Here is a 27,336-nt window from a genome sequence, read left to right as displayed (position 1 = left end):
TCCAGCTCAACTCTATGATTTTGGGATGACAGTTACCGGTTAAAACAATTTATGGAATTCAATTATGTACCTGGTATTCTGCTAGGATTACTGGGGAAAAGAAAATGGTTGCAAAAGGAAGCATAAAGAGATAATCCTCCAGTAATAATTTCTTGAACAAAGAAAAAAAAATAAAAACTTCCCATTTCCCCTATGCAGTGCGATACAGGGTGTTCTGAAAATCTCAGCACAGTGTTAAGCTTCACCTACTAAGGATTAAAACAACTAAGACTTTGAAAGAACCTAGAATACTCCATCAAAGATGTTCTAGTTACTGAAAGTGATTACTATATAGAGGAAGAAGTACTGAACTATTCATTCCTGGGAATTATTTCTAACTAGATCAACAAAACAAAGATGCACCATGGAAAGTTTCCTTATTGAGGACCATTCTTATAATGGTAACCCCTTTCAAAGAGATTTTACCTGAAGTGAGTGTTATCTCAAATGCCTGCCTATCAAGATCACAGACTTACGACTTCCTTGAAAGATAAAGAGACTCTAGATGTATGAGGTGGAAATTAGAGGAAAACTGTAGAATTTATTAGAGTAAAACAATCTTGGGGTTGAGGTGGGGTAGGAGAGAGGAAGAAAAGACCATTTATGTTCTCCTTATTAAGGTACAGTAAATAAACTCATCGGCAGAGGTCTCTCAGGATGGGTGCATTCTCCTCCACCACAGTCTGCTGGGAGTCAAGAGGATGTGAGCTCTTCCCCACTTCTTTTCTTTCCCTCTCCTCAACGTTACCACTTCCCAACTCTGTGAGTTTTATCTAGTATTGCTTGCTGGGACCGAAGATATGCAAGTGCTATAAGGCAAAAACACAGAAATCATTTTTTCACTTAGGAATAACAAAGTAGATAAAGAAGAGAACCAAATGACAGTAAAATCCATTCATTCATTTATACACCACCTAAATGTCTACTCCACTCAAGATACCTGACAAGGTATTAGGGTAGATGCAAGACGAAGAAAAACAGTTCCTGTCCCTTTATTCTAATACAATAAAACATGAAAAAACATTTCTTGTAACTTAATTTATATCTCCTTAAAAATTAAGGATACTAAAATAAATCTAAAAGATAACAAGAATAAGATATGTATATAATTGAAACCAATTATTTCTTAGACATAATTAACATTTTATGAGTTTTTCCTGTTAGTTCAACATAAAAAATTTCAAAATACAATCTTTAAATGTACATCGTCATGAGATTTTACTGCATCATGAAATTATCTGTGTTGTTTTCTATTTCCATGTTTACTGTCTTCTTTTCAATATTGTAGCAACCACCCTCCCTTCCTGTTGGCTTTCTTGACAAGAAGGTATCATACACATTCTGAGTAAAAAAAAAAATAAAATCCATAGGAAAACTACAGGGAAACGATTATAAAAAGCTCAAGAGACTAATTTATGAGAAATGAGAAGGAACTAATGTTGGCATTTAGCTGAGAGAACTGACACTGACAAAGTAATCATCTTCAAGGAGTTGAAGATTATAAAAATGCAAAAGGCTCTGGAATTAGAAATATGATAAAATATATCACTGAAGTACTATGAAATACTTAAAGGTTGTTGGGAATCTTTGCCAACTTGAAATAATGGTTCTGAAAATTACCCAACCTAAAAGTCAAGCCACCCCTCTGATGAAGAAAGTGTGTATGAGATTTAATTTTTGATGCCAATTTCTCAACTGGGCCTATAGGCTTATTTTTCCAAAAACCAGGCTATATACTGTATATGGAAGGTACTTAATAAATACATAACATAATCTTCCAGGACTAATATATAATTAACTATGCCTATACAAGATCTTAATGCCAAATTTTCATAACACTTTAGTTTTTCAGATAATCTGCAAAACATTTTTAAAAGCCTGATGTCTACGCATATCCTAATAATCTCTTTCTATTAATAGGCTTAGTTCTCCTTCATTATTTCTTTTTACAAGTTAAAACTGTATAGGTAATTTGGCCCATCAGGCTAATTCACAGTATGATCATTTACTATTTACTATGACAAAAAAAGACAAAAATAATAATTATATTTTTAATATGTCTTTTGCTTTTAAAAGCAATTTTTAAAGTACATCAGAGATCTTATAACTGATTAGTAAAGATTTTATAGTGCTTACAAAATTGTATCTAAAATATATATTTATTTATTCTAAATTAAGAACAGCTTCTTGAAGATAGGATAATAATTTATAGTAGCCTACACATGCTACTGTAGCAAAGGCTGGGTCCACATGTTCAGTATGCATTCTATTTTTAGGATTTCATAATTACCAGCCTTAAAATGTGAAAGCAGATTAAAATCTGGCATAAAAGGTCTTAGTCTGGTAACAAGTTCTTTAAACTAAACTTTATTTTTAAAAATCTACTTAGTATCATAGGAGAATGTGGGCATATGTGTACCATATGTATACGTATACACACATACATACATATATATACACGTACATACATACACTATTTTGAAATAATTTCCCCCATGTAGCAAAAAATTATCAATTTCGAATATGATATTTGCAAATAAATTAATAATATGCTTCAAACTATTCTTAAGTGATTATAATCTTAAAAAGCAGATAAAAATACACAGAACTTTTAAACAAGACCTTTAATATGCATAAAACTCTTAATACATATTTAACCAATAGACTGGAACTCTTCACTATTGGGTATGTTAATACATAAAAAAATTACATGCCCCCAATTGCATATAATGAGGCTGTAAATCCAAGGGTTCTGATGAAAAGTCAACCAAGCCAAAGCGGTTTGTTAACATTACCAGAACCCCCAAATTAGCATTAGAACCTTCATTTCTACAGATCTGGGGGTTGTTATATGTGCAAAGAATTAAGAGGTGCTAAATTCCTTGTGACTATTAAAAAGCCACTTTAAACATTGCGTAGTTGCAGAAAGCCATTTTTTTTTCAAAATTCACATTCATTCTAGTTTTGCTCTTTCATGACCCTTACTTTTACCTACTCCATCCTCTCCTAAACTCTGACTGAAAAATAGTAATGCTGACAATCTCTCACGGGCTTCACATACAATACTAGTAATATTTGTCTACATAGGTGTTTATTCTTTGGATCCTCTCCAGCATTGCAGGTAGATATGTATTTAAAAACATTTCACGTAAAGTTCACTTTTTCCACAAAAGACAAAAAATTCAAATACTCTAGGCTTCTGTTTGTTTACACATTAAGACAGAATCCCAACCACAAAGTAGGGTACCCATAACTCACACTGGTGTTCGTAGAAAAATAAAAGGCAAGAAAATTTTTAAAAAAAGAGAAAATATCAGCTGTTCAATTGAATTCTTGGCTTTCCTCTTTATAGTACGCCATTTCAATAACTTTTTTAAAATGTTCATAATGTACTCATCTTCTGTATGACAATAACAGAATGCTTTGGCACATTAACATTGTGATACAATAAATGTTAAAAAAAAATTTTAAACCCATCTATTAACCAATATTCTTGTTTGTGGTGCATCGTCATTTTTTACAGTTACTTAAATCAAATACACAAAGGTTTGTAACTGATTTACAGAAGTAGCAATCACAGATTGCAGAAATATATACCACTGAAGGGAAAAACTGCATCTTAGCAATTTTACAGTCCAATGTTTTCTTGGTATCTCTATCATTTACAGGCTTCTTTAAATCTTGGGGGTTTTTTCTGTACAAAAACATATTTTGCTTTCTTCATTCTTGATGAGATTTTTCTGCAGTGACTTTACATTCATACTGCAAAAAATTAAAAAGTTAACAAATGAAGCTTTCTTTTATAAGTGGCTCTTCCAAATAACTATAAAGCTAAAATGCTTTGCAGAATTATTAGAAAATGGCAAAAGAATATGGAGAAACATCTACAGATAATTAAGGAGCTAGCTTAGTTAAAGGCTTAAAAGGCAGGAAGAAAGTACAACCTGTTTGCATAAATACGTATGATTTAAGATCAGAATTGTTAGTATGCAACAAAAAGAGTTTTTTGATCTTTCTGTATGATCACAAAGAATGTTAAATAAGAGCAAATGAATTTAAGAACTAGCGTGCTTACTTATCTTGAGTACACAGACATTTTGTAGTTTGAAGAAAATAATATCACTAGGTACTAGCACATTTGGAATTATTCTGTAAATTGAACACTATTATGTAGAGAAAATACCCTTAAAAATTTAAGCACAGGTTCTGCACAACTGGTTGACAATAAGAGAAAGTACTAGATATAACAACAAAATGTCATGATTACTAAAGTCAGTGAATTAATCTAACTTGCTCAAAAGCAAATGAAGATAGTCTCAATGGAGTAGCTTTGTAAAAATTACTAATATCCTAAATTCAAGAAAATGGCAGAAAAATGTGGCAAAATTTACCAATAAGTTTTTAATACATTAACATTCTGAGTGTGCCACTACCTGGAAGATGGTACACTTCAAACTCAAACTGAAAGTAATGTGTTGGTCACATAAAGCCTTTTCAGTTTCTCATTCAATGACATTTGTCTTTTTTATATCATTTCAACCTAACAGCTGCACCAAACTGTTCATTTTAATGTATTCCCAAAATAGATCTTTAAGAATTTTGTCTTCACAAACCAGATTTCTTTAAAGTAATACATGCCCATGAAATAAAACATGCCACTAATAAAAATACTATACAAATAAGCTTCAACTTACCATAGCCAGTTGTCGACCAATGTTTCCCATTGTGATGCCACCAGCAAAAAATATACACGGTAACCAAGAACGAACATAAAGAAAATCTGGAGATGTATATCTAGAATGAGGGAAATGATTTTTAGTGGCACATAGAAAAACAAAAACTACAACCAGAACAAATCTGACTTAGCAAGAAAACTATCATGAAAATAATAAATTGGATGTACTCAATTTCTAAATATGTTTAAATTTAAAATCTATTTTTCTTTCTATTCATCATAAACCTCCACCAAAAAGACAAATACTTACTGATAAACCCCATTATAGACTAGTAGTTGAGTGACTAAGGTTGCCAAGAAAGCAATTCCTACTCCAAGGCCAAAACCACTTCGTGATCTATCAAAAGTCCACCACAGACCAATGGATAGTGCAGCTAGTGTGAGAGACAACTGTATATTGTTGTCAAAATCTACTTTCTGGGATAACTGTTAAGGATTCATTTTAAAATTTCCAACCAAACAAAACAACGGCATTTTTCTAAATCAACAGAAACATTGGACTGGATGCTACTGGTGAGAAAGGAATATTAACTCTTCACTTTCAAACATAAGTGCTTTTCAATTCAACAGAGAGCACTTTAGTACATGAGAACAGTTAGTAACATTACCATTACTAATATTTACTAAGGAAACAGAGGACATGGACAATTTAATAAACAGAATATGGTATCTTTAACATGGTATCTTTAAAATAAATAGTGTATCCTTTCTTCAATTACAAGATCAGGTCTAATTCTACAATATATGATTTCCTCTACTAAAAATGTATCTGAAAGCTTCTCAACACAGGTCTAAAAATTAATATACGGCTTTAGGGTTGGGGTTTTCTTTTTTTGGCTTAAAAAAAGTCCTCATGAGATTATTTCTGAAACTGGTTTAGAATTACTTGAGAATCATATGGGAATTTGAAAACAGAAGAGTTGACAGCTATTTAACAGGGTACCACATTTTCTATGTGATTTACTGACAGACACATTTTATAATAATGCAGTTCAGAAACAAGAGTACCAAGGACACAGTGTGCCTTTCTATTATGTCAACTGTTCTAGTTTTAATTTGTTGTGGATAAAGCCTTGAAATGGGCATTATCTTGCAACCTGTCACGTTATTTTGGTGTCTGAGACTTTTTGGTATAGGACAGTTTGCTCAAGTGATATTTTATTTCAAGCACCTACTTAAGCATCTATTCACAAATGTGTGGCTCTTTTCTTCCCCAAATCTCTTTTTACAAAATAGAGCTTTGCAAATTCAATTTTCTCATTTCTTTGCTAAAGGATTATACTAAAGGTATTAATTTCAGATGTCATTAAAAGGGCATTATCTATGTCCCACAAGACCACACTATGGCTCTTCAGACATATGAAGCTCTCTGGGATTGGGGGGTGGGGGGATGTCCAGTGTTTCTCTTGAGACCATCTAGTTCTGCCTTCACTGCACAGAAAGACAAGCACAGTTGACAGTATTAAAAATATCCCACAAGGAGCTCTCTTTTTCCTTTCGATGTATCCTATTGCTTCTCTTCTCCTCCCAGCAACCTGCACTTTTCTACCTCACTTAGCCTGAAGAGTTCAGTAACAAAGGATTAGTCAGGTGCAATTGTCCAAGGTTACTAAGTGTTGTCATTCATTGTCTAGGTTTAGATTGTACTATAACCTGGTTTATAGCTGTACTTGTTGGAAAAGGTTTTCTTATCCTTCAGCTGGCAATAAACTTAACAGTCCAAAATAAAGCTCGTAGTGTACTCTGATTTCTAGTAAGCAGTAAACATACTGCTGAAGTATGAAATCTGGCACTGGATGGATCCATTTAAGATCTCATTCAAGGAGTTTGATTGGAATATCATTATAGGTTAGTATCACAACAGACGTGAAAAAGAACAATATGTCCCAGCATGTCTCGAAATGCAATGTGCCTTTACAAAGTCCAAGGGATTAAATACCACATTCCCAAATCATAAACAATGGCTACAGACTTTAGGATAAAGGCAATAAGGAAAAAAGGAAAGAAACTTAAAAATAACAGGAAAATGATTAGAAAGGAGGGAGCCTTTGGTAATTTTCCCACTAAAAAAGTGAAGAATTAGTTTAAAATAAAGCAGGATCATTCAGATTTGAAACAGACCCTTTTTCATCAGTGAAAATGAGGAAATTGAACCTAAATGACATCAGTATAATATAAGCTCCTTTAAGGCAGAGATTATTTCCTTTATTTGTGTTTATATCATTAGCACAGTGCTTTGTACACAGTAGCTACTTATTAAAATGCTAACTCTAAGGTCTCTGCAGGACAGCTAGAAGATGCAGTAGATAGAATGCCAGGCCTAGAATCAGGAAGACCGGAGTTCAAATAGGATCTCAAACACTTACTAGCTGTGTGACCCTGGGCAAGTCACTTGACCCTGTTTGCCTCAGTTTCCTCATCTGTAAAATGAGTTGGAGAAGGAAATGCCAAATCATTCTAGTATCTTTGCTAAGAAATCCCACATGGGGTCACAAAAAGTTGGACAGAACTGAAATGACTTAACAACAAAGATCTTAGATCTCTAAAATTCTACTTTCTAAGTCCCTCTTAAGCCTATATGATATTTTCTATATGACCACAAAATTCAAAGGATTGAATAAAATTAATATTGTGAGGCTGTTCAAAACAGAAAGAATAAATTATCAATGTGAAATCAGGATAATAATGGCCCACAATGTTGTCTCAAAGATTTTCATTCATTCATATGCTTCTATGTACAAGGATATATTTGCATAGCCTAGACATTTATTAGACCCAAAAAGTAACATTTCGCCCTAACATAAACACCCTAATTACTTTATATTTGGAAGGAACAGAAAAGACTATTTCCTATCTTCCCTCTAGGTATTCTTTCACAGCTGACCTCTTGTTAAAACTGTAAATCACAACACAGACTATTTTCTCAAGTGTTCCCACTCCAAGGTTCTTGTGATTGCTACTCCCAAGTACTACAGCTTACAATATTTGAAACAGAAAAAGTTAAAGGGCATCTCTTAATACCTCTACTAGAGTAGAATCAAGAACAACACAACTAGGTTGAATCCTATGAGGGAGAGTTTTTATGAGGTTGTTTAGTTTGTTTGTCTCTGGGGTAGAAAACAGACAGCCAGGAAAACACAGGCTCACAAAAGTACAGCTGGAAGGGACCTCAGAGGTTATCCTGTCCAACCCCTCATTTAAACGATGAGGAAAATAGGGCTAAAGAAGCTGTGACTTGCACAAGGGTCACCCAGATTATTAAGTGAGAGAGGAAGTATCTGAACTCAGGTCCTCTGAGTCCTTGCCAAGGACAAAATGATTCCTATAGCTCCTGAACTCCTCCAAGTAGTTCCCATGGGGCCAACAACGGTTTAGATAAGGGGAAGGATGAGTCACAAGATGAATCAGGGGAGGAGGGGAGGAATGGGGAGAAGAGATATATAAAAAAAGGCAAGATCTGAATAATAAAAACAAAGAAACTGAAAAATGGCCCATGATAAAAGCATAGGAAGGGAGAGGGAGTACGTGGGACAAAATTACCCCAACATTCCTTTAAATTACAATAATTAATGAAAATATACTGCCTCCAGTTCTGGGATGGAAGTCAACTAGTAGCTCAAAGCATGGGTGACAGGCCTGACATAACCTATTAGAAGTTAATATGAAAAGGAAAGAGGCATTTAAGAGTATAGTAGCCTTTGCTCATTATGCCTCCACATCCCTCTTCATTTTTCACTCCTCAGAAAAAAGGGTACACAAAGGCCAAGAACAAAAATTGTGACTAAAAACAAATTATTTTCAAACCCTGAACTTCTATTTATATTAGTGACTTTGTATTGAGATGATACCTAAAATCAATGAAAATGACTAGACTACTGCTCCCAAAGAGCTAAGATTATGTGTATATTTAAGGATTTTACCTGTCAATTCCTAGGTTTACTGTTTCCACTTATTCTTGTTTGGACGGGTATTATTCTTTTGGTGCTTTGTTGTCATTTACTAAGACAAACAAATAACAGTCTACCTTCTAAATACTTTATGGCTTCTTAAAATTTTAACAGGGCAGAAAACGACAGAATTTCAAGGATAAGTACCCAAATTCTATGTATTTCTTAAGGATAAAACATAAAAGTAACATCATTATTTTAAAAAGAAAAGAAATTCTTAAGGACATGGTTTCACTTCTGAAGTTAACAAACTGCAAGAAACTTAATCTAAAGAACTAAATACTAAAACCATGAACAATTTTAAAAGATGCATCTGAAAATAACATTTTAAAGTAACACTTTACCTACATAACTGCTCCTGTGATGTTTTAACAATACATTTCAAATTCTCTTTATGAATAAGTGGGAATATCAAATTTTGACAACAGTTACACTGAAAGGGACTGTTTAACCTTTGGTTCATAGGAAGCTGCTTTGTTATTATGCATTTCATTACAGTGAAAAGGATACAGCACTGGCATGATTTATACCAACAAAGACTGCTACACATCGCATTACACTGGACCACTCTCTTTTAAATTTATGTGGCTCTCCCAGATGCCTGTCAATGCAGGGGTATAATAACCCAATCACAGCTGTGGAAAAAGGAGAGAGAAAATTAAGCCATCTTCAATGTAGCACTGGGAAATACCTAAGCTAAAAGAGTTACCATAACCAACACAAGCATTTAAAAGCTCCTTTTCAAAAGCTTTTCATCAAATTAACAACACTAGAATTTTAAACTTATAAGACTAAAATAAAAATGAGGACAATGTTACTGAAGGGATTATTAACTACTGTAGAATATTAAGTTATAAATGGCAAAACAGTAATTTTTCAAGCTGTAATTCACAGTTTAGCAAATTGGACTAGACTCATTGGAGTTTCCTCTACAATGGTCCCTGTAGCAGCAAATACTACATATCTGAGCCAAAGAGGGATGATACACATTATATTTACATGATGTACTGATGACCTATTTCCTGTTTCTGAGGACTATGTATAGTCTAGCTCTTTAGGCACCATCCCACCCAACCTGGTCTGACAGTACTTGCTCCATTTCATCAATAAGGTTTCAAAAATATGCATATAAAATTCATTACACACAAAGATTAAAAACAAACTATGACTTAAGAATTGAATGTATGGCTCAAATTTTAAAGCACTTTTTTATCTAGTAGATAATTAATATTTACTGATTAACATTTCTTAGTCTAGAAAAGACAACCTGCAATATTAAGCAGCAAACCAACCATAAGGCAATTTGATATAGCAGAAAGACCACTAAATCTGGAATGGGAAACCTGGCTGTGCTGCTAACTAGCCCTGTGAACTTTTAGGCAAGTCCCTTAGCCTCTCTGTGCCCCAGCTTCCTTGGCTACAAAGTGGGAATAGATAATATTTACAATTCCCTTCCTCACAGGGTCATTGTAAAGAAAGCCTTTGTAAGCTTTAAAATGCCACTTGCACTTAAAAATGGAAAATATTGCTTGAGACTTGGAATTTACTTGCCCTAATTTCAATACAAAAACTTATCAAACACCAACAGTATTTATCAAATGGTAGAGAGTTCATCACATTTCTGGAAAAACTCTAATGAACTAAAATTTTTTCAGCCAAGTTTTAAGAAGCAAATATATTTCCAGGTGCCAAATTCAACTGGACATAGATAAACATTTTACTGATCTTCCTAAAAAGGGTCATTATACTTCCTTTCTAGTAATAAAGACACAATTATCAGTGGAGAAACATGGTTACAATTTCAATACAAATTAAAACACTGCACCAAAGTCTAAAAGTCAGAGGTTCAGAAGCTCCTCCCTTGCCTGGTTTCACAAGTAATGCATCTAATCTTAAAGGGAAAAAAAAAGGATCCATTAATAACCAAAATCACCTGCTAGATGACTAGTGAAGCACCATTAGAAACAAGATGGTATGGTCATTCTCCCATCTGGAGATAAGAGGCTGCAATAATGTGAGGTTTTTTGTTTGTTTTTAAACACAGAGCTCTGAGAGCTCAAACTTGAGCTGGGTGTCTACTGAGTACATAGATGATATACAGAGCTTCACACCTAGGCTTCAACAGCAGGGGAATTTCAACATCTGATAGTAAATGTTAAAGTTAAAGCTTATGTTACTGAAAGTAAATTAAAAATCCTTAGAGACTGAGTATTTCAGAAGTCCTATACAATAAATTTGACAACAAAGCATGGATTGATCCATCCTACCCAGTAATTCAACTGCAACTGATAGGACACTGATTCTTCTTTTCCCAGGAATTTATGAAATAAACTATTTTGCCTGTCTTCTTTTTGGTTTCTTCTTGTTCCTGAGTGAAATTGACTAAGATCAGGCATTCCAAGTCAATTTTCCTCAGCAGCTGAAGCCATAGGTAAAGCATTATTGCATGGAAAGTCCTGACATGTCTGTGCAAAGGTACAAATAAGTAAAAATGACTATATTTTTATGCACGTGGTACAAGACTCCCAAGCGAGAGACAACTAAAAGAGAGGAAAAACACAAAAAGGAATTTAGAGTGCCATTCTGCCAACCTTGGGATTTGCCAATAAAAATCAAATCCATTGAGTATGCAAGGCTCTCAGTTGTTCACTGAGAGAAGTAGAATTCTAGGAAACTTGTCACTTCTCATTACATGTCTTCTTTCTTTTAAATAAAGGTATGGCAGAGTTGGATAGCAGATATTTACAAAACTGTGAGCTGCCACTATTAAACTGTTTGAGAACTCAGTGGGAGTGTCTATGCTTCCCTTGCTCTCATGCCACTTTAATTCATATCTTAATGAGAAGTATGTTTTGTTCATCACCATATAATTAAAGTCAGGCTAGCTGTTGCTGCAGCAGATATTTCTCCTATCTGGAAAAAAATTCTCACTCCATCTGTATGAGATTCACTAGTATTTCATTCATATTCTTCCAATTTATTAAAACAGAAGAAGTTTACAACATTATTAAGCCTTTGTTTCTCCAAAACCACACACCTGAACCATGGGAGTCTACAGTTCTTTAATGAAAGAAAAAAGCCAATTCAAATACAAAACAGGGTCCTGCAGAAAAAGCTCAGGATTAAAATGTTGGGAAACCTGGCTTCAAATTATGACTATGTGATCAAGGGCAAATCATTTAGTCCATTTAAGCCTCAGTTTTCTCAACTGTAGAATGGGGACAGTCCTTCTACTATCTACCTCTCAAGGTTCTCTTAAGAAAGAACTTAGTAAACTTTAAAGTGATATTTAAATGTAAGTTGTCCTTGGGGAAAAAAAGACACTGGCCCAAGAAATTCAACTTAGGCACAGAAAAGCCAACTGAGAGTGATTTCCCTCTCAGTGGGGTGGGAAACTTGCAAAATGTAGAACCTGTGGCTATTTTTCTTAGAGCTCTACCACCCCCTGAAGATTTTCCTCACCACTGCATAACAGGTAAGAGGTCAAAGTATATGAACAAACAGTTCTCAAAATAAGAAGATAACCATAGCACAACAACCATAAGAACGCTCTGAATCACTAAAAATAAGAAATGCAAATCAAACTAAGTCTAAGGCTTCACCACAAACCCAGCAGACTGGCAAAAATGACAAAAGATGGGAATAGTGATTGTTGAAAGGGCTGTGAAAAAGGCACACTAGTGCACTGTTGGTAGAGCTGAGAATCAGTACAATCATTTTGGAGGGCAATTTGAAATTATGCAAATTAAATGATTAATTCATACCCTTTGACTCAGAGATTCCACTACTAGGCATATATCCCCAAGGCGGTCTTTCATTGATAAGAAGAAAGCCCACATGTAAACCAAAGTATTTATAGCAGCACTTTAGAAGCAGATAGGTGGCATAGTGAATAGAACACTGGGCCTAGAATGAGGAAGATTTGAATTCAAAGCCAGCCTCAGACATCTCCTAGCTGGGTTGCCTTGGGCAAAACATAACCTCTGCCAGCCTGAGTTTCCTAATAGAACCTACCTCTCAGGGTTGTTGGGAGGATTAAATGAGATAATATCTGCAAATTCTAAGCACGGTGCCTAGTACACACCAGATACTTAATAAATGTTCATTTTCTTCCTTCTTTTCCCTTTCATTCTTCCTTCATTTTTCTTCTTCCTCCCTTCCATAAAAGCAAAGAATTGTAAACAGAGTAGAGTTCACTGATTAAGGAATGGCCAAGCAAATTATGATATGTGAATATAATACGTTATTACTGTGCTGTAAGAAATGTTGAATATGATAAATACAGAAAAGCAAGGAAAATGGCTTGAAGAGACAAAATGAAGTAAGCAGAGCCAAGAAAATAATATACAGCATGACTACGACAATGTTAATGAAAAGAACCATCACCAAATACTCAACTGAATTAAAATAATCCAATGAATACTACAAAATTATAGAAAATAAATATGATCGTAAAGAAGAGATATGAGAAGACACTTCACCCCATTCTTCTGAAGAGGGGGAAGTCCCATGGGTATGGAGCACTGCAAATATTTTCAGACTTTTTGAATGTGTTGATCCATTGTGATTTTTTTTCTTTTTCTTTTTTTTTCCTTTAAAAACCAAAGAGATCAATAAGAATTTATTTTAAAAAAGATTTTCCTCATGATCTTGTTTTGCTTATCTTTCCTTACACCACTGACTACCTTCAGCAATGACATTCAGCAAATGACAGTCAATTTAATCCAGCAAAACTTTATTAAACACCTGCTACGTGCATACTGTACTAGAACCCAGGCTTGCAAAGACACAAAGGAAATAGTCTGTAGTCTCAAGTAGTTTATGTTCTACTGAAAGATATCATATACACAGATGAGTAAAATCAAAGAGGAAGAAAATGTCAAGAACTTGGGGAAAGGGCAGGTGTTACGGAGAACATGGCACCAAATTAAGTCTTGAATGAAGACAAGGTTTTTATGAGACAAAAATAAGGAAGGAAGGAATTAATTCCAGGTATGCAGGACAGCTTTTGTAAATGTAGGTGACATCATGTCAAGTTTAGGAAACTACTTATAGCCAGTCTGGCTAGAACGTACTGTCAGTAAAGAAATACCAATCCAGCTATGTCCCTCTCCTACTCAATAACCCCCACTGGCTCCCCATTGACAACTCTAGGTATAAATATTATTTCATCTTTATTTCTCATTCTTCTTTAATTTCTAGTTTTGTGTAATAAGTACAGTAGTACATTCACATAACTTACAAATAAAAACAGATTTACATGGGGGTAAGGTGTGCTCAATTGTTTTGCTGATAGGAGTGTATAATCAAAGATATTTAGAAACCCCTGTTTAGGACAGTGGGGAGCCAATGAGATTTTTAAACAGAGGACATGGTCGGATCAGTGTAAAAAATAAAGACACCTCCCCACCACCCCTCCAGGACTTTCTTCCTGAAAGCTTATGCCATTATATTCAAATTGACAAATTTGGAATGATTGACATTAAAAAGCAGAAAACAGGGAGAAGGGAAAAGCCAAAACAGTCTCATACTATAATTGACTTCTATTTTTCATCTCTGAAATTGTCACCTTTATTTCTTGAGGAAGGACTAACCCAAAGTAATGTGCAATAATTAACTAGAGGAGGTGGAGACAAGATGGCAGAGTAGTGGGAAACAGTACAGCCAAGTTTTCCCCACCTAAACTCCGCCAAAACACCCTAGAAAAAACACTGGTATAATCCTGATGGGGAAATTTTTTTAAAAAGCCACAGTGGGCCATTTTCACAGGGAGACAAACAGAAATCTGGAGACACTGGGACAGGGTTCAGGCAGGAGTACTGGACCACAGTAGTACCCAGGTACAGGCACCAGGGCAAGAGGCAGTCTCACACCCAAACTTAGGTACCATGACAGAAACAGGTGCCATCTGGCAATTTTGTTGCTTACTACTCAGTTTCAAATCACACACCTGGGGCAGAATGAGGAAGGGATTGGGGTCCACGGGTGGTATTCCAGGGAAGAGAGCAGGACAAGGTACAGGGCAGTATCCTGAAAAGAAACAAGTTCAAAGGCAAGCAGCAGTGGTAGCTCAGACCCCAGGAACAGAGTGGTATCTCAATTCCAGCTTCTAACCCAGTCGGAAGCCTGAAGAAATAGCTAAGGCAGGGATCTCAGATCAAACCCTGCAGTTTTATCACTGAACCAGCAAAGCTCAACATGTGGCTAATAAGAAGACCTGAGCCTAGCAGCAGTCCACTGTTGCTCAGATCCAAACCCAGGTCAGAAATATGCAGAGTTCATACCACAGGGTCAGCAAAAAGACTTTGCCCTAAATCAGACCACTAGGGGAGTACTGAAAGCTTGCAGGTTTTCCAGCCTGACTTGTTCCTAAGTGCCTGAAATAACACAACACTTAATATCCCAAGAAAGCAGCAGCAAGACCAGCCCAGAACTTCCCTCCAGAAATATACAGAGCCTGGCCTTAATATCAAGTCTGAAATCAGGAAGTAGGCTGAAAGAATAAACAAACAAACAAACAAAAAAAGAACTGCACCATAAAAACTATTATGGTTACAGGGATGCTTAAAACACAAACCTAGACAAAAAGAATAACTCTAAAACATCTATAAGCAAAGCAGCAGGAAAAACACATCTTGTACAAAAAATCAACTAGAATTCCTGGAAGAAAATGAAGCAAGAGTTAAAAAATATATTAATCCGTGAAATGAGATTGCTAAAGGAAAAAACTGGAAGAGAGATGAGAGCTACGGAAGAAAAAATCAGAAAGGGAAGTAAAAAGCTTAGCATAAGAGATACTAAATCTTGGCCAAATAGGATGCTCCCTGAAAATTAGAATAGACCATACCAAAATCAATGACTCCAGGAAACAACAAAAAATATTAAAACAAATTCAAAAGACTGGAAAAAAAATAGAAGAAAATCTAAGGCATCTCATAAGCAAAAAGAACTGACCTGGATGACAGATTAAGGAAAGAAATTTAACTCATTGGACTAACTGAATTCCATGATTAAAAAAGAGAGAGTGCCTAGACATCATATTTAAAGAAATCTTAAAAGAAAATACCCAGATCTCTTAGATCCACCAGTTACCTCCTGAAAGAAACCCAAAATTAAAAACTCCCAGTAACTTTATATAGCCCAAATTCAGTGCTTCAGGTCAAAGAAAAAATACTGCAAGCAGCCAGAAAGTAAGAATTCATGTACTGAAGAGACACACAGGATCACACACAATTAAACAACTTTCACTATCAAGGAGCAAAGAGCTTAGAAAATGATATTCCAGAAGGCAAAGGATACCAGCTTTCAGCCAAGAATAATTTACCCAGCTAAATTGAGTATAATCCTACGGGGGAAAAAATGGATCTTTAGTGAAATAGAAGACTTCCAAGCATTCCTGATTCAAAGACTGTAAAGAAAGAGCCATAAAGAAACTGAAATTCAAGAAAAGAAGTTTAGGGAATCATAATAGGTAAATATAAAAGAATAACTTTAAGAGACTAAACATGAATAAACTGATTATATCCATATATGGGAAGTTATGTTCCTCTGAACCCCATCATCATCAGGAATCACAGAGGAAGTCAAATTATAATAAGGCCTGAGAATAATTCTGCTATATCTTAAGAGAAAAGAAAGAGAGGGGGAAAGGAATAGACCAAGATGGGAAGGGAAGGTTAGAGAAAATCACCTTACATAATTAGAGTATGCAGATATACAGGCAAGGGGGTAGAGGGGGAAGTGACACTTCAACCTGACTCTTATCTGAACTAGTCAAAGGAGGGAAGAATATATTCACACACATAGCCTGGAAACAGAAATACATTTCACTCAAAAGGGAAACAGGAGAGAAATGGAAGGAGGAGGAGAAATAAAGGGAAGGTAGGTTAAGAAGAGATTAATCATAAGCAAAATAAAACTCTAAGGGCATACAAAAATATTTATGGCTCTTTTCTGATGTCACAAAGGAGAATGTAAGGAAGTACCCATACATTGGACAATGGATGAACAAGTTACGATATACAAATTATTGGAATAGTAGTGCATTGTTAGAAATAATGAAGAGGATAGTTTCAGAGAAACTTAGAAAGACTTGTATGAACTGATGCAGAGTGAACAGAATCAAAAGAACTAGAATAATGACAACACCATGGTAAAGACCATCAATTCTGAAAGACTTTAGGGATTCTAATAAGTGTTATGATGAACCATGATTCCAGAGGACTAAAGATGAAACAGTTATTCACCTCCTCAGAAAGTGGTGAAGGACTCAGAATGCAGAATGAGACATATTTTTTTTTTTTGCACACTGCCAATGTAGAAATTTGTTTTGCTGGACTATACTTGTTTGTAACAGAGGTTGTTTTTCTTTTGTTCTCCACGGGGTGGGGAAGGATGAAGCAGGTAGGAGAGAAGGAAAACTTTTACTGATCAGAGAGAGAAATATATGTACATATATACATATATACACACACATACATGTCATATATATTAATATATTGTATATATAAATATTTATATATATATATATATATATATTTTTTTTTTTTTAAGAAAAAAGTTAACTTGAATCTAGACTTCCTAACTCTACTCCCCCTCTTTGTCCCAGACACTTCCTGGAACTTTAATAACTTCCTCAGTGTGAAGCTGTCACAGGCTATGTGTATCAACTGGTTTGCAAAAGGGTAGACAAAAGAAAGTGGGAAAAACTGCAAAACGAATGAAAGGCAATGTTCATAGTTAATATTTTATTTTTGGAATTTATGTGAATGCATATAAAGTGAAGTAATAGCTATTACTAATACTATCTAACATTTATATGGCATTTTGAAGTTGCAAAGCTCTTTACATACATTATCTCATTTGACTATCATAACAACCCTGTGATGTAGATGCTATCATGGTCTTAATTTTATACACAGGGAAACTGAGGCTTAGGAACATTACGGAACCTGCCAAGGTTCACACGGTTTGTGTCAGACACAGCGCTTCCTAACTCCAAATCCAGCACTCTTGCCACTATACCACAATACCCCTCTACGAAGCAGAACCAAGAAAACAACGTACACAATGACAACAATAATGTAAACTGAAGCTACTGTAAACACTGCTGAATGCTGTGTAATTAACATGATCAAACTTAGCCCCAAAGAAGACATGAAAAAGTAAACCTCCCTCCCTTTTCTGCAAAGGTGTGGAATACCGTGAGACATTTGATATGCTAGTTACTTGGCTGTACTATTTTTTTCTTTTTTTTTTCTTGCTCTTTATGACAAGGAATTAGATATATCTCTCCTATATAGGAAGAGAGACAGATTTGGAAATAAAGTTGATTTTTAAAAGATCAATGTTTAAAATAAATTTCTTTTTTTTCCAGGTCTAGGACTTAAGTACCTTAGCTAAAGGGAAAAAGAACTTGGAGCAGTTAAGTGGCACAGTGAGTAGAGCACTGGCCCTGGAGCCAGAAGGACCTGAGTTCAAATCTGGCCTCAGCCACTTGACACACTTACTAGCTGTGTGATGGTGGGCAAGTCACTTAACCCCAACTGCCCTGCCCTCCCCACTCCAAAAAAACAAAAATAAAGGGAAAAAGGACCAGAGAGCTGGTGCTACCTCAGCTCACTGGTCCAACATTTCTCCATAGAATATATTGGAAACTGAATGTGGCATACCTTATCAGACATGGCTGATAAGTCAGTTTGTTTGACTTGGCTATTTATCTTAGAAGTTAAGGTTCCATTTGGGGGTAGGGAGAGATATTAGGAAATGACAGATGTAAATAAGAAAAAAAAGCATCAATAATTCTTTTTTAAAGTTATACTGCACAAATGCTCATATACCTAGTGTAGAGGAACTAACCACAGTCCACTATGGTCAAGCTTGGCCCCAGATCGGTGTGGGACAGAAGCAGTGAATACTTATTCACTCTTCGCCTTCCAAACCACAGGCAGAGGCAAGCATCTGGCTACTCCTTTAATTTAAACCTTTATTTATCCTGGAAAGAACAAAGCAATCATGGCTGCCAGCAAATGCTTCTCTGGGCCCAGCCAATATTCCTTGTTCTTTCTAGTCACTACTAGAAAACAGAAACAAACCAGGTTGGAATTCAATCTGTTCTCTTGGTGAATTAGGGTCAAAAATTTAGTACTCTAAATTTAAGAAACATCTAAGTAAGAATCAGACACATAGAGATATGAGCAGGGACTACACAGATAGTAACACAGCATTAATATCTACTGAGCCTAAAGAAGGAGGGAAAAAGATATTAGGCAGTTTGGATATAATACAGGGTTATAAATACACTAGAAACTTGCTCTAACACTGCCTTGGTTCTTCAGCAACTATATCCTTTGGAATAGCATTCAAGAGAGCTCCCACTTTCGAGTAAATTTTGTAATACACTAGAATAATGCCAGAACATTGTTCCTGTAATTCAAACTGTTGTGAAAATCAATGCTGAAAACCAAATATGTTTAAACGAACATTGTTCCTGGGATCTATGCAACAAGTCTGTGACACAGTTGATCCCATTTTATAATAAAGTATTTCTGGCACTTTTAATAACTGGGTTCCCTTGAATGAAATATGAGTCTCCATAATGTGTTGAAAGGCTTCAGTTTATTTTACATATACCAGGAGAATTTAAACAGACATATTTAAAGAGTCTGACAATTTTCTCCTAAATTCTCTTCTACTAGATCTACAGAAAGTATGACTCAGTAAGAATCTTCAAAAATTCAAAAAGGTCAAAATAAAAGCCCAAAACCTATTCTTAATATAAACTCAACACTAGATAAGCTGATGTTAAAGAAGGCAGTTAGTAAAGGAAGTCACCTAATAAAAAGAAAGGTAGGATCTACATTCCTTATTTATTCAAGTATTTATTACTTTTCAGCTATACTAATTCCAACAGTATTAGAAACAATATGCCTGGGGCGGGGGTGAGGGGGGTGGAGAATGTCACTGTTGTGCACAAACTTTGAATATAATATAATTAGGTTTCAAATGTGAACAAAACCTTTCAATTTAATTTTAAAATCTCAATACCTCACTTTACTTCAAAAACAACAGCAAGACCAGATTAGCATATGCAAAAAGCCAATTAAGAATTTAAACAATGACACCTATCTTCAAAATAAACTTAACGCTCATGAGCTAGATGTTACAATATCCATTTTAAAGAAAAAATGAAACTGAAAGCTTAAGTCACTTAGGACACTAGGTGAATTGACATCAAATCTAGAATCAAAGGGAAAATATTATTTGGTCAGAGCACATCATTCTCATTTATTTTAATTCCATGCTAAGCATTAAAGATAACTTCTACACCTACCTGAAGCTGTGCCACAGCATGGTGGTACCCACCATGCTGAAGAAAAGATGCTTGCAATCACATCAGGTGGAAAGAGTGTGACATTTCTCTGAATCTGAAGTAGATTTAATACTAATGCAAGAAACACTCCAATCAAAAACAGAACTACTCCACGTATCATCAAGTTCATACTCCGACTAGTGACAGAAGAAATGTATGGCCCACACTTTGGGGGCACGGATGATGCTGTCTCTCTCTCTGCCATAGTTTCATAAGTTCAATAACTTCTAACAATCACAGTAGATAATAGACTTTTCATCAGGACTTCATCTTGTCCTAAATTAGAATCTACCAAAAATCCTGCCAAAAAAAAAAGATAAAGGTGAAAAATCAGCATGAGTAATTGTTCAACTTTTTTGCTGAATTCAAAATGGCTTATTTTAGAGATTAAATTATAAAATAACTGGATCCAAATTCACATAAATAGTACAGGTATCTACTGAAGACAGTTAATTTTAAAAGATACAATGTAAATGATAATGAAAAATTATTGTTCAGTTGTTTCAGTGGTGTCCGACTCTTCATGACCCCATTTGGGGTTCCTTGGCAAAGAGTAGTTAGCCATTTCCTTCTCCAGTTCATTTTATAGATGAGGAACTGAGACAAACAGGGTTAAGGGTGACATAGCTAATTGTCTAAGGCCAAGATCTGAACTCAGAAAGATGAGTCTTCCTGACTTCAGGCCCAGCACTCTATCCACTGCACCACCTTGTTGCCTGAAATGAAATTTAACTTAAAAAAAAAATGTTACAGCTTGTTTATTGGGGGAAAAAGTGAGAAAACTGTTAACACTGGAGAATCTAATAAAGGGTTAGAATGAACAATGGAGAGAAATTAATATGTCAAACTCCTACTACAGTATAAATTCCTTTGGGCCAGAGTCCATCATTTCTAATTCTTTTGTTTCCCCTTAGTTATATAGATAGCTGGTAGTGAGAAGTTAGTACATTCTAAGAACGAGACTGCCATTTATTTCCTTTTTTATAACACAAATTGATCTGCTCAAGTATCACAACCTATTAAGGTGTAAAAAAATATTTTTTTCTATCAAAGGAAAAAAGTCTGTCTTCAAATTGCACTGTTTGATTTTCTGTAGTAGCTAATATGATTTAGAGAACACAAAGGAATTCTGTAAAGCGCAGGCAGACCTTAGTCACTCATATATACAGGACCTCATCAGCATGGATTCCAAGAACAGACAAGAGGGTATTTAGAATAAGGTCCTAGGGTGTTAGTTTTTCCATTTATAAAAGAATAAAAGCTTTTCATTCAATCATTTTCTCTTGCATGAGTCAATGTTTGAATAACTAAGATACATAAGCAAATGACATCTGGAGTTATGGCAAACTAATACTGCTTAATTTTACCCTCCAGACCCTAACTGAAGAAATCCTCAGATTGGCCATATTTCAATTCCTATTACAAAATACAAATTCAAATGAAAGGGGTTTCCCCTAATTCTTTTCATTCAAGTTTATCGACCACAAGAGGTGATTTTGTGGGACAGATGAAGCGTATGCAACATATTTTAGAGTAGTCTCTATAGAAGAAACAAAATCAGCACATTATAAATTGAACTATAATTAAAGGCCTTTTCAATAGTATCAGGTGACAAGTTGGTTTTTTTTTTGTTTTTTCAGTTTTTTTTACCAGTTGTCTGGAAGGAACTTACTTAAAGGACTAACTTTCAAACACGAACCAAAAAGCTGTCTGAGAAGCTTCTGTAAAACTCACATAACATTGTCCTACAGAGAACAACGTAATTACTTTTCAAAGACCAATAACAATGTAGCTGCATGCAGCACTTTGAAGTTATAATAATACTGCCTTTCTTGCTTTTGGAAAAAATAACAGTACTCGAGTTTTACAAAGAGTGTAGGCATGCATGCAAAACAATACCCAGTCCCAACCTATGAACAGGATTGTTCTAAAAATTCATTTTTTAGTTAGCAGTTTGGAAGTCTGATTACATTTCCCTGTAGAAATGTTATGTATTATATCATATGCATATGATATATAAAATATACACACTTATATATGTATATACATATATGTGATGGCAATGCCATCTAGTTAATCCGTACTGTTCTATAGCTCAAACTAGATATAAACTAGATCATGAGAGGTAGTTTGCTCGAGAGTAAAGAATGATGGTGTTAGAGGCAGGAGAACTGGATTCCAATCCTACTCTTACACTTACTAGCAAGCAAGGTGAACAGGGCAAGTCACTTCATTTCTCAGAGCCTATTTTTCTCATCATAAAATGAGAAATGAGGATGTGGCATAAAAAGCATTTTGTGAATCTTACAGCACTATATAAATGTTATTATCATCATTTAGAAGACAGATTTCATGGGGAATTGTGCTTCCCTCTAACTGGGGATGCCATGAATGAATCCTCAGCTGCCTCGGCACTAAGATGGGGCAGGAGCTCAAGACACTCTCTGGAAGAGGATCCAGAGAGGGTTTCCACAGCTGGAACTCTAGGAGTGACTGAACAAGTGCTAAAACATATGTGTTCATGATATGTGAAATATTCATTAAGGTGGGGATTATCTCTGTAGAGCAGAATTTATTTTAACTTTCATCTTATAGTGGCTCCAAATGAGTTAGTTACCAAAAGCATTGGAATATAACAATCTCAGCTATATATTCTCACAGCATGGACCCCAAAATACCATACTAATTTGAGTACAGTCTGTACTGAATAAATTCCTAAAATGAAATCTCTTGAAAAGGAAAAAATACATACACTGAAAAATAACACTAATTATAAATTACATTCAGGCTTTGTCTTCTCCAGATTTAAGGAAGGAAAGTAGGACCTATGTTCAAACTAATATAGTTGATAGGCATGTATGTATGTGTGTGTGTGTGTGTGTGTGTGTGTGTGTGTCCTATCTTTTAAGGTAAAGTGACATTCTAAAGCTTAAAAAAAAGTTGAGGACATACTTTATATTTGGATTACTGTCAGTATCCTCTAGCTTTGAGTGGCTACCATAAAGTTTTCTGCCCTCTGCTCTAACCCTCTAGGAGAACAATATCTGAGAAACGCAAAGTAATCTAACACCTTACTGATTTTCTGTGTGCATATCTCTAAAAATGGAAACATGCTTTATGTTAAAAAATTCTTAAGAAAACAACAGCATAAATGTTAAATTTTTAAGGTAATTTCAGGCTTGACAGCAGCAAAGTATTGTGGAAAGCATGCTGGTCAGAGGGCATGAGCTGAATTCCAGCTTCAGCACTGTGACCTTGGGCAACTCACTTAACCTAACTGCCTCAATTTCCTCATCTGAGAGTTGGACTAGACAATCTCTAAGGTCCCCTTCAGCTCTAATCTATGATCCTTCAATCACCAGTTAGGTGTTCTTAAGCTTTTTTGTATCATGGAACTCCTTTGGCAGACTGGTGAAATTTTTGGACCCCTTCTTGGAATGATGTATTTAAATGCATAAAATAAAGTCAATTATATTGAAATAGAGTTATCACAAGTTCATGAATCTCATATTAAGAACTCTTTTATAGCCTTTTAATCTCTTAGCCACTTCCTAAAATTGTTTACTTAGTGCTACTCTACCGCTACTGTTTACGTAAGCCTTACTTGCAGCATTTATATAATTCTAGTTCATTAATATAACCTTTATAACTGACAGAATCCATTTGTTTTATGTAATAGCTTGAAAAAAAGTCAAGGAAAACTACATGAGACCACCTCTCTGAGTAGCGCAAAAAAAAAAAAAAGGTTTCATAATTAATCAGCAGGTCAGAATAATTTTAAAGATGTAAGGGAAACTTTGGGGACCCAACCCCAAACTTCTCATTTCAGAGATAAGCAACCTAAAGCCCACAGGCCAAACTTTGTAAAAATAAAATAAAACAAAACAAGAAGTCTGCTAGACAGCCAAGGAATGCACCATCAAGCCTGGCCAGCAGCCTCAAAAACAAACTCTGTTGGTCACTAAGGGAACTGGGTAAAAGAGTTTAGGCGGATCAATGCTGACCCATCAACAGTATTTTTACAAAAAAAAAAAAATCAAAGTGCATGTCTAGTTACTGATTGTGGGTTAAGAGTATGATTTCATATACAAATATATGATATTTATGGAATAATAAGATGTGGCCCATAAAATCACAGAAATCGAGTTTGAAGGGCTTCCAGTGACCATTTAGTCTAACCCCCTGATTTTATTTATGAGGAAACTAAGGTTTGGAGGTCAAGTCACCTGGCAAATGTCAAACAGGTAGTAACTTCATGTCCTAGGATCTGGGTTGTACTTCCAAAGCAGCCACTATAAGCTGTAATTAATTTTGGAATCCACAGGACTGTACATTTAGAACTTTCTCTCCACAAGTGAGAAAACTGAGGACCAAGGAAATGAAACTACATTCCCAAGGCCACCCAGGTAAACATAAGGATCACAGACAGAATTTGAACCCAGATCTTCAAATCTGACTCCAGATTCAGTGTTCTTTCCACTGTACCATGCTGACATCTGGGGGTCCTTAGCAAGTCACTTAAACAGGATGAAAAGTAAAGTCTCTTCTACACTACAACAGAGACAGGCTTCTCAGGGTACAAAAGAAATAGATATAGGATAGAATAGAAACAATAGAGAAATTTTCATTCATAATGTTGTATGTAACTTCAAGGTTACATTTTGTTATTTAACCACCTTTCCTTTCAGAGTAATTGTTCTTAAACAGTGATAATGACATGCTCCTTGGAGGGAAAAAAACAACTGAAGTAGAAGTCAGGAGATGTGTTTGTTTGGTCAACTCACAACCTCTGTGGGCCTAAATTTCTTGAGTTGTACAAATGAGGGGGCTAGATGATTACTAAAGTTCTTTTCAGTGCTAATGTATGATTGTTTTGTAGTAAATGACAACTCTACTAAGAGTGTGGGACACTTGTATTATTACTAAGAACTTCTTAAAGTAATCAACCATTATAATTTATGATGTAATCTACATCATAGGAATAGGAAGGCTCTTAAATCTTTTCATGAAAACAGGTACTGCAGTCACATAACAGGTAACTTTTTAAGAACCAGATGTATCTTAATGACTGTAATACGTATCACAAAAATCAAATATAGTACTCTCCATGTTCAAATGATTACTGAAGACCCTATACTATGTGTGTTTCCTAAAATAACCTGTATTGGGGGCCTTCTGACAGAGAAGCTATAAAAATAATGAAGTCAAATTACTATGTCACTTCTCTTTCATATGGTTAATCACTGCAATACTTTCTTAATAGGACTGTATTCCTAAAATAGTAACATTATCATTAGACTAATTCAGCAAGTCTGGTAAACCAAGCAGGTTAACTCTTCCTAAATTAAAACAAATTCAATTCAGAAGGTACCTAAGCAGGGTTAAATATTTTAACCTAAACACACTCAGGAAAAAGATATGCACCATAAAACTACGGGAGAAAAAACTTACTGTTGTTCACTTCATATCAAACTCTACTAAAAGCCTCTCAGATGCAAATGTACACACTAGGATACACTCAGAAAGCAGTAACTAAAACACTTTCCCATTCTACTACTGTTTTTCAATGCCAAATGCAGTCAACATTTGGAATTTGTTTTCAGATAACACTTAAGTATTTCTTTTCAAATAAAAACATTTCAAATGAAAACATTTTACCCTTTATGTTCAATGAAGATACAAAAGCTACAGGTATCATATTTTGGAAATCTCCCTCTTTCCAAACAGACAGGAGTCATGATCCAGACACTTTACTCTAGAAGTGCTCTATAAACAACTTTGACAGAAAATGCTACCAAAAAAATGTTCAAGAAAAGAACAATTGGAGGAAAAAACGAAGGGAGAAGAAATGAGTTAATATCTGATTTTTCCCCTCTCTGATTTCTACTACTCTCTTCTCCACTCTTTTTTGCTCAACGGTTTATCAGCCAAACCTTAAAGACTGAAATAATAATCTAACTCACTGACCTATTTCTCTCAAAAAAAAGGTCAATTTTCCTTTGCAATTTTGAATTCATCTTTTTTTCTAAACAAACTTCAGTAGTTCAGGAATCTACAGGAATCCTTACTCCACCCCTCCCCTTTGTAGCAACGTAGAAGAGATACACCTCAAAAACAGTTCTTAAAAAAAAAAAAGTAACCACCTTGACCGTTCTACGGTTTCCTAAAGCTTGTTTGGAAAACCTACTGTTTCCCAGTCCTAAGTTTCAACACTTCCTGGACAGTTGCAATCAACATAGAATCTACGAAAGCATGTCAATTCCCATGGCTCACAACCTACCCCCCACCCCCACCCCCACCCCCAGTTACCAACATTCTACTTAGAGGACCCAGGCGAGAGTTGCCCGGGGTCTCTGTGCACACTGGGTTATTCATACCCGTCCCAAGCATTCGTATGCAGGTGCTCTTCCCACTTCCCCATCCACTTCTCGAGCCCGCAGTATCCCCGCGCCCATCCCGGGGCAGAGGCTACCTGTGCGCATCCGTCTCAGCAGCCTGACCTTCCCTGCCTGCAGCCTCAGCTCCCACACAGACCTAAGTCAACATCTGGGGCTCGCAGGCTCCCGGATCCCGGCGACCCCCCACCCCCGCCTCCTGATAGACCCAGGGCCCCCTCCTGGACCCCAAGCTCCCCTCTCCGCCTCCTCCGCCTCCTCCTCCTCCTCTCCAGGCCCCTGCGAGCTGGCCCCCATCCCCGGCTGCCACGACGAGGGGCTCCCCGCCAATGCCAAGCCCTCAGAACCGCCGGGGCCTCCCACGAGCCGACGCATCGCCAAGGGGGTCCCGTGGTAAGGGCCGCCTCTCTGCTCCAGCCGGTCCCTTCAGCGCCCGGTGCAGCCACCAGAGCCTCACCCCCCCCCCGCCCCTCCCCGCCCCCAATAACTCACCCCAGCTTCCGCCATCTTTCCCGGCCGGGCCCCCCTCCACCAACCCCACCACCGGCCGCCACTCCCCCCAGCCGGGTTCCCCCGAGCTCCTCCCCGCTTCTCTCTCGTACGCCTGCGCAGCCGCGGAGACTCCGGGAAGGGCGGCTTCCGGCGGGCGCGCGTTCTGACTTCGGTGCTGGAGGCCGGCGAGTCCTGGCACTACAACTTCCGGTCCCCGAAGAGGTGACGCTGGCGGGGCCCGCTGGGTTGGCTCCGCCGGAGCTCTTGTGACTGGGCAGGCTGTGGATCAAAAAACGGTCCTCTCTCCATGGGCGGGGGTGAGGGAGACGTGCGCACACACACGCGCACGCTCGCGGG

General features: G+C 36.3%; 1 protein-coding gene across 3 annotated transcripts; it reads right to left on the bottom strand.

Annotated features, from left to right (window-relative positions):
- Window positions 1-560: 560 nt before the first annotated feature.
- On the bottom strand, window positions 561-27,103 carry INSIG2 (insulin induced gene 2). Of its 3 annotated transcripts, none has more exons than XM_036744697.1 (6): window positions 26,980-27,103; window positions 20,054-20,392; window positions 9,232-9,356; window positions 5,025-5,191; window positions 4,734-4,833; window positions 561-3,801 (listed from the first exon to the last, which is right to left on the bottom strand). In XM_036744697.1, the coding sequence occupies exons 2-6, from the start codon at window positions 20,295-20,297 to the stop codon at window positions 3,760-3,762; spliced, it is 678 nt and encodes a 225-aa protein (XP_036600592.1). In that variant the 5' UTR covers window positions 20,298-20,392; window positions 26,980-27,103; the 3' UTR covers window positions 561-3,759. The 3 variants fall into 3 exon arrangements, with proteins under 3 accessions (XP_036600592.1, XP_036600594.1, XP_036600593.1); XM_036744699.1 differs by having other exon boundaries at window positions 561-848; window positions 26,980-27,030; XM_036744698.1 differs by lacking the exon at window positions 26,980-27,103 and adding an exon at window positions 25,751-26,090.
- Window positions 27,104-27,336: the final 233 nt, after the last annotated feature.

The sequence above is a fragment of the Trichosurus vulpecula genome, chromosome 2 (genome assembly GCF_011100635.1).
Source record: "Trichosurus vulpecula isolate mTriVul1 chromosome 2, mTriVul1.pri, whole genome shotgun sequence".
Taxonomy (NCBI): Eukaryota; Metazoa; Chordata; class Mammalia; order Diprotodontia; family Phalangeridae; genus Trichosurus; species Trichosurus vulpecula.
The sequence above is the reverse complement of the archived record's forward strand: the minus strand, read 5'-3'. Positions and strand labels throughout refer to the sequence as shown.

What these genes read in the sequence shown, in the direction of transcription:
- INSIG2 (XM_036744697.1), bottom strand. Translation starts at nt 20,297, where the DNA reads ATGGCAGAGAGAGAGACAGCATCATCCGTGCCCCCAAAGTGTGGGCCA. An exon ending in GTCTATAATGGGGTTTATCA is followed by an intron (nt 4,834 to 5,024) that starts GTAAGTATTTGT and finishes CCCTCATTCTAG; the next exon opens with ATATACATCTCCAGATTTTC. An exon ending in TTGGTCGACAACTGGCTATG is followed by an intron (nt 3,802 to 4,733) that starts GTAAGTTGAAGC and finishes AATTTTTTGCAG; the next exon opens with TATGAATGTAAAGTCACTGC.